General features: G+C 50.3%; 1 protein-coding gene across 1 annotated transcript; it reads left to right on the forward strand.

Annotated features, from left to right (window-relative positions):
* The first annotated feature begins 2,436 nt into the window (after positions 1 to 2,436).
* On the forward strand, positions 2,437 to 6,229 carry LOC124681136 (putative F-box protein PP2-B2). Its single transcript, XM_047216087.1, has 3 exons — positions 2,437 to 2,742; positions 3,311 to 3,429; positions 5,749 to 6,229. Exons 1-3 carry the CDS (start codon positions 2,437 to 2,439, stop codon positions 6,227 to 6,229), a joined length of 906 nt encoding a protein of 301 aa, XP_047072043.1.
* The last annotated feature ends 1,633 nt before the right edge of the window (positions 6,230 to 7,862 follow it).

The following is a 7,862-nucleotide window of genomic DNA, read 5'->3' on the forward strand; positions in this document are numbered from 1 at the left end:
TGAGTTCGAGGCGGCCTTCGAAGCCTGTAATGAAGCGTATCAGCAGGCCTCTGCGCAGTGGAATAAGCAGCATACGGCCTACATGGCGTATGTAGAAGTAAGTTTAAATCTTTCTTCTCGCAAGTAGATGACAAGTCTCAGTTTGATGCTTTATTTTTTCAAAGCCTGACTTGTAACCTATCTTGCAGGCACTGATGATTTCTTTGACTACTGGTACACCGCCACCGGCTCAAGTTCCCATGGCGGGGAAATTGCCTATCATGCCATCGAGGGCAACTGTCGCTATGACTTACTACGGATCCATACCAGTAAGTTCTTTGCCAAACCGGTAGTTACCACTTTCCTTTGCCTCGCAAGTTGCTAACATGTAGGGAACATGTAGGGTACGGGATGCTCCAGGAACCAGGCCTCGCGGGGTGGGCGCGAGGTCACACCGGTTCATGGAGGTGGTCCGTCTCCTGGGCGTACTCCCGGTGCCTCTCTGTCGACTTCTCCTGGGCGTACTCCCGGTGCTTCTCCGTTGACTTCTCCTAGGCGTACTCCCGGTGCCTCTCCGTCGACTTCTCCTGGGCGTACTCCCAGTGCCTCTTCAGCTGGTTCTTCTGCAGCTTCTACTGGAGCGCAACCTTGGACCCGGGCTTCTCGTTTCACCAATGATGAGGGCGGACCCGCCCGGGTCCTTCATGTAGTTGGCTCACACTATCTATGCGCTTGCATGCTACTACTCCCTCCGGTTCATATTAATTGACTCTAATATGGATGTATCTAGACACATTTTAATTCTAGATACATTCATATTGAAGTCAATTAATATGAATCGGAGGGAGTACTACTATTCCTATCATGCGCTACCTACTACTATGTATTTGGATGACATGGCACTCTCCTCTTGTATGCATGTTATTATGTGCACCATGTATATGCTATTATGCGGATTTTATGCTATTTTGGTGAATTATGGCGAATTTGCATGTATTTGGACTGCTGAACTGTGATAAGTGAACTGCTGAACTGAGATAAGTGAACTGCTGGAACGAAAAAAATATGAGCAGGTCTACGCCGAGGGCAATGCCGTCGGCCATAGACCCCTGCTGTGACCATATTGTCAGGTCTATGCCCTGCCGAGGGCATTACCCTCGGCGTAGACCTTGCGTCTGGCCGTCGCAGCTGGCAGCCCCAGGACGCGCCACGTCGCTCGACGGCGCATAGGGAGCCTGCCCTATGCTGAGGGCTATGCCGTCGGTGTCTGGCTCTGGCCGTCGCAGCTGGCAGCCCCAGGACGCGCCACATCGCTCGACGGCGCACAGGGAGCCTGCCCTATGCCGAGGGCAATGCCATCGGCGTCTGGCGCCGCTCCGTTAACGGCGACGGCGTGCCGCCACGAGACGCCGAGGGCAGCGAAGCCGAGGGTGAAGGTGCACCGTCAGCGTAGGCGGCGTACGCCGGCGGCCCGGGATCCTATGCCGAGGGACCCAGACGCCGAGGCCATACGCCGAGGGCTGCCGTCGGCGTAGCCTACGCCGAGGGCCAGGCGTGGCTACGTCAAGGGCAGCCGGCCGTCGGTGTCTCCGGCCGTTACTGTAGTGTAATGCAGAGATTTTATCTGAGGTTCTGTTTTCTTACTGTGTTTCTGCTGCTACGTGTTGTATTATGATCCAAATTCATATATTGAAGGGAGGCTAACTTCTAACGAGCGGAGCGAGGCCCGTCGCGGGAGGCTTGGGGCGAAGCGTAGCGGAGTCAGAAGTTAGCCCATACGTCGTGCCCTGCAGGGACGCCTGCGAAGGGGGTGCGGGGGCGGCAGCCCCCGTGGTACGGTACGGATCATTGGCACCGCCTATATATACATCTTGTAAGCCGCCGGCTAGGGTTTATCAGAATATAAGATAACCCACGGCGTTTGTAAACACCCCCGATATAGTGAAGTTTTGCTGGCTGGCGCCCGTGGTTTTTTTTTCCCTTCTGTGTTGGAAGAGTTTTCCACGTTAAATCTCGTGTCTCCGCTGCGTTTTCCTTTATCGTTCTTCGTTATTTGCTTGTCGCTTTTATAGCACTATCTACGGAAGAAACTTCAACCAATGTTACAAAACAAATTGGCAATATTAATACAAAATTCCTTTACTATCCCTACAAGAGGAGGAAGCAGCATCTATCTTTTTGTTTCTTGATACGCGAGTCAAATATAGTATTGAAATTTTGCAGCAGAGTAGATGCATAAAGGTTACCTAGCACCGAAGCACCAAAAGAGGAGGAAACAGAATATGTATTCCCCATGAGGTAGATGGTTGCCTGTTTTATTGTGCAACTGGGAGGGAGGGTAGACAAAAAAAATTCCATTTGCTCAAGCTCAACTACTATGTTTGAAAAAGGTTTAACTCCAAGACTGTGTCCTTATATGGATGGTGAATACAATCGCTGAACCGAACGCTAACACCCATGAGCAAGCAGCAGCAGGCAAGGAGAGACGGCGACGACGATGCTGGGAGCAGAACCCAGCGACTCCCCGAGGAATGCCTGGCGATGGCCATCTGCCTGACCTCCCCAGCCGACGCCTGCCGCGCCGCTGTGGTGTCCGCGGCTTTCCGGTCAGCAGCGGACTCGGACGCCGTGTGGGAGCGGTTCTTGCCGCCGGATTGCGACGCCATACAGGAGCGGGCAGTCCACCTCGTGGATGCCTCCTCCAAGAAGGAGCTCTTCATGGACCTCAGCGACGAGCACATCCTGCTTGACGACGGCAAGATGGTTAGTTGGTTACTTCACTGTCCCACTTTTGGTATCTCGCGGTAAGTTTTGTTAGGGCATATACAATTTATTCTCTTATAGTAATTCACGTCATCTAGAAAAGATGATAAGTAATGCATCATCTCTTATTGTTATCTCTTACTATAAATGAGAATTAATTAATTTTAGCACGAAATTCTGTGTCTAAGGAAAGACAAGCTGTACAATGGGGAAAAATAGTCTTCCCTCATATTTTATAAGAGATTATCCCTTAGCTAGGGAAGACAACCTTCTCTTTCTTCCTTCTCTCTCCTGCAACTAAGCAAAAATCATACGTGACAGATGTAAGTGAAGGCTGATGCTCTTACTTTTTTCTAACGACTAGAGGGAACTTTCATGTGAAATTGTTATCACGTATTGCTTCGGGTTTTTTTCCACTATTGCTTCATCTTGTAAAAAATTATGTCTGGTGCCTATTTTTTTCTACCAGATTATAATTATAAAGTAAGTTTTTTTGCGAAATTATAAAGTAAGTTCACTAATACACTGGCTTGCATCTTGCCTTCTAACGATTTAGTTAAATATATAGAGTTTTGGGCTCCAAAGAACAAATGGCGCCAAATGCTACATGCTGTCTCAAACCGAACTGGGAATTGATTGGATCAATGTAGATCTTTACTGGAGAAAGAGGTCGGACCCGGATTCGAGGTATTCTATGCATACTCCCTCTTATAAAAATACGAGTGTCAATTATATGTAGTAAAAAAAAATGTTTCGGCCTGTCCTGTCGCTCCGCGTGGTGTTGGGCAGGTGAATCTGAAAACTAGCTCAGCCACCCTCCCCTCATCTTCTTGCCGCCATCGTCGGCACAGGCCGCTGGGCAAAGCCCGCGCGGTGCCAACTGCGGCGAACATGCCTCTACCCGCGTGCTTGGAAGGGAGACACGAGGTTTTCTCGGCCGACGGCGGTGCTCCCAGGAAGGAGGAGGTTCGGCTTTGGGCAGGGGGTGTTGACATGGTGGCACAACGTTGTGATGTAGGAAGTGCGGGGCAGAAGGCGGCGGGGGGGGGGGGGGGGGCGCTGCGCAGGCGGAGCCCATTTGGCATAGATCTGGGCCCTTATGTCCCATATGTCTAGGGCGGGTGGGCCTGTTCTATGCACCGTGTGTTCTTCACTCGGTGGTGATGTAGCTTGTGCTGGCTTTAGCGGCCACGGTGGCCGGCCTATTTCAGGGTGGTGGCGGGCTTTACAGGGGCCTGGCCGGACTCTCTTGGGACTAGTGTGTGTACGGCAACATAATCGAGTGGGGATCGCTCAACCCGTAAAGGCGTGGCATCCGGGTATATATGGATGATAGGGTGTTACAAATACCGGGATAAGGTAGAATTGCGTACAACTATACAAGTCATACTAACACCCTCTCTCAATCTTAACCGAGTTAACAAGGTGAAGATTGCAACGACATGTTTGAAATGCAGGCCATGTCAAAGGCTTAGTTAAGATATCAGCAAGTTGATTCTTCGAAGAAATAAACTTGATCTGAAGAAACTTCCGAGCCATCATATCACAAAAAAGTTGACAATCCACCTCAATATGCTTCATCCGAACATGAAATTAAGACTGAAATTGAAGATAAATACGTCGCCTTAATATTGTCACACTATAATATGGGTGGACTGTCTTGTCAAATATGCAGCTCATGCAATTAATAGAGACCGTAACCAAACCACTTCAGCAGTGGTCCAGTGGTATTAGAAGTGTCTTATACTCCGACTTAGTACTTGACGGAGACATAATAACTTGCTTTCGACACTCCATGCAATTAGATTGGGTCCATAAAAGATAGCATTTCTTCCGTTGATAAGCGATCATCTGGGTACGTACCCTGTCCAAAGTGCATCAAAGAATGCAGCAAGTACTGGAGAAGATAAAGCTTGAATATGTAGTCCATAGGATGGGATGTGCTCAACATAAACAAGAATCTGTTTGACAACAGATTAATGCATAATGTGAGGAGTACGAAGAAACTAACATAATTTGTTGATTGAAAACGATAGATGAAGATGAGTGATAGTGAAGTACCGAAGAACACCAATAATGCTACGATACTCACTGGAGTCTGCAGTATTCGCTACCAAAATAATCTTATATACTTCATACTACGTGAAAATACTCTCTAAATTGTGAGAAACACACGTGGGTATAATTACATCCAAGTGTATTATGAATATTTTATATATTTGATAGGGTGTTATAAATACATGTACAAATACCAGGATACGGTAGAACCAGGTACAACTATACAACTCATGCTAACAGTGTGCCTCTGCGGTGGCTTTATGGGCCCGCTGGACCAGGCCGGACCTAACTTGGACCGGTGTGTCATTTGCTGCGTCCGGTCAACTACTGACTTTGGCTGTGGAGGTAGTTCCCTCCCGCGCGGTCGCAATACCGTTGGCCCCGATTCAAGCTACTATTCGCCTCTTCCTTGCATGCCTCGTGATGGTAACCTCGGTGAGATGATAATGGTGTCTTTGTGATTGTAGTGGCGCATGTTCGTGTACAATGAGGTGGTATTGAGGCCTCGACCTCTTGGGGCTTTTGTGCAACAGATCACCCAGTGGTTGTGGATAGTGTTGTTTCGGGAGAAATGCTTGTCGCCTCGACCGACACCAATGCGGTGTCATCCTCGGGTGGCATCGTTCCTTTATGGAGGACACCGTGACTACCCTACGCCCACTTCCCCCTGTGGGCGTAAACCCTAGGACCATATGGTCCGAGCAACAACGTCTTCGCTTTCCTTTTTAAGTTGATGACTGGTCCTTGACGATCCGGCTTCTCCAGAGAGTGCATCAGTTGCGGGCCACCTTCCTTTAGGTTATCTGTCTGTGTCTCCATTTTGTTTCTTCTTTCGAGCGCGTATTTGCTGCTTCACCAGCATTTTTTTGCATCAGACTCTCTTTCGAGGAATTATCTTTAGAAAAAAGATCATTTGGAAAAGGCGTTAACTTTTTCTAATTCGATTAGGTTCTCCAAGGTGGCAGAGCTTCTCTCAGTCTGCTGGTTTGGCGTCTCCGGCAGCATCAGCAGCAAGGAGCTCTCTACTGGTACCCACTACGCCGGCTACCTCGTCTTCAAGCTCACCAACGGCGCCTCCGGCCTCGCCTCCCCAAGCCAGCACTCGCTCGTCAAGGTCAACGGGCAGATGGTGGGGAATCTCCACACGGTGTCTCTCCATCCGTGCGACCGTGCCCATTGCGGCCTCGGTGACGACAAAACGGTGCCGCACGACCACGAGAAGGATGACTATGGAGGCGCCGTCGTTGTCGTCAGGTACCCGCGGCAGAGGGCCGACGGGTGGATGGAGCTGGAGATGGGGGACTTCCACACAGGCGACGGTGCACATACACAGGAGGATGACATTAATGTGATACTGCGCGAGTACGACGAGCTGCGCTGGAAGAAGGGGCTCATCGTCGAAGGAATTGAGATCAGGCCTAGAAACTAGCTAGTTCGGTGTGACTGACTGGCTTGTCTTTCTTTTTGGCGAATACCGACTGGCTTGTCTGGACATGCGTGCACAACTGCACATACAGGTTCCAATAAGGTCGCTCTGTATTACAGAATAAAAACTGCTTGTTTACCTTTGAATGGAAGACGAGTCTCTCGTCATCAAATGAATCAAAATAAGGCCATCGACATGTTAATTGGATCCGTACCAGATAGACTGGAGTAGCTGAAAAGACTTCGTCTCAGTTCGAATGGCGGCGATTTACACAAAAATAACCCTTTGTTGCAACTGTAGCACAGACTGACCCTCCGGACAAACTATTTCACCCATCTAACCCTTTTGTGTGACGCCCCTCCCATGGGCGCCACACATGGCAGTGTGGCGCCCGTGCCTGCGGCGCCACTCTCCCAGCCGACGTGGTGCCCTCGACGCTGAGCTGGTGCGACGATCCGACGTGACAGGATGTGTGGCGCCGCTCCCATCGGCGCCACACATGCACTTGTAATTGCCCAAAACATACTGCAAGACAAATCGCCTGGGACTTAGCCGTTTTGGCGAGGCTGTTTGTGTGGCGCCGATGCCACGGGCGCCACACTTCACAGTGTGGCGCCCGTGCCTGCGGCGCCACTCTCCCAGCCGACGTGGTGCCCTCGACGCTGAGCTGGTGCGCCGATCCGACGTGACAGGATGTGTGGCGCCGCTCCCATCGGCGCCACACATGCACTTGTAATCGTAAGCGTCGTCGCCGCGCCCCCCGTACATGCCGTGCCCGCCGTCGACAGCCGCGCGCGCGGGCGCCGCCGCCACCACACGGGACAGAGAGAGGAGGGTCGGGGCCACCGCGGCAGTTACGAGGAGGGGCCGGGGCCGTGGCCACCACCGCGCGCCGTCGGCCGCCGCCGCCGTCGTCCACCATACGGGAGAGAGGGGCACCACAGTACACACAGCGCCCCTCTCACATTCTTTTTTTTTTGTTTTTTTTAAACTTAACAATTTTTTTAATTAATTTAACTTTAATTTTAACTTAATACAATAAGTTTAACTTAACCAAAAATTAACTTAATTAACCAAAAATTTAACTTAACAAAATTTTAACCAAAAAAAACACCGCGACCCCGCATGCATGTGTTGTGTTTCGACTCCGCCGCCGTAGGTCCCTAGCCATCGTCAACCCATTGCCGCTTCAGTCAAGGAACGCACGCGCGCGTACACTATATGATCCTTGTCATATCGGAACTCGTCACGCCTCGACGACGAGATTCTCGTCCGGTAGACATATCCGAGAAAACTCTCTCTAAGTTGAAAAAATGTTGGAAACCCTATATTACTGCTACTAGGTGTTTTTTATGTAGTCCCATGCAAAGTTGGTCGGGTGGCGCCCGCCGCTTCTGACCATGCATGATGATGACACCTCGATGCCTCCTGATAGTATCGGTCATGTGTTGTGTTTCGGCTTCGCCGACAATGCACAATGATGCCACGTATACTCTCACACACTAAACAAACGCCTTTGAATTGTGCTAGAGGACGAGATCAAATGTGGTAGACCAATATTTGGCGAATCCGTCGAGCCAATTAGATCACCGCCAACGCGCTCGTCCTCGCCTCCCTCTTCGTGACGCCGTTAAAA

This window comes from Lolium rigidum, unplaced genomic scaffold (genome assembly GCF_022539505.1).
Source record: "Lolium rigidum isolate FL_2022 unplaced genomic scaffold, APGP_CSIRO_Lrig_0.1 contig_34263_1, whole genome shotgun sequence".
In the NCBI taxonomy this organism is placed as follows: domain Eukaryota; kingdom Viridiplantae; phylum Streptophyta; class Magnoliopsida; order Poales; family Poaceae; genus Lolium; species Lolium rigidum.

Excerpts from the sequence above, each read along its gene's own strand:
- LOC124681136 (XM_047216087.1), top strand. The coding sequence starts at position 2,437 with ATGAGCAAGCAGCAGCAGGCAAGGAGAGACGGCGACGACGATGCTGGG. Across the intron at positions 2,743-3,310 it reads TGCTTGACGACGGCAAGATG|AGTTTTGGGCTCCAAAGAAC; the intron begins GTTAGTTGGTTA and ends TTAAATATATAG. Across the intron at positions 3,430-5,748 it reads AGGTCGGACCCGGATTCGAG|GTTCTCCAAGGTGGCAGAGC; the intron begins GTATTCTATGCA and ends TAATTCGATTAG.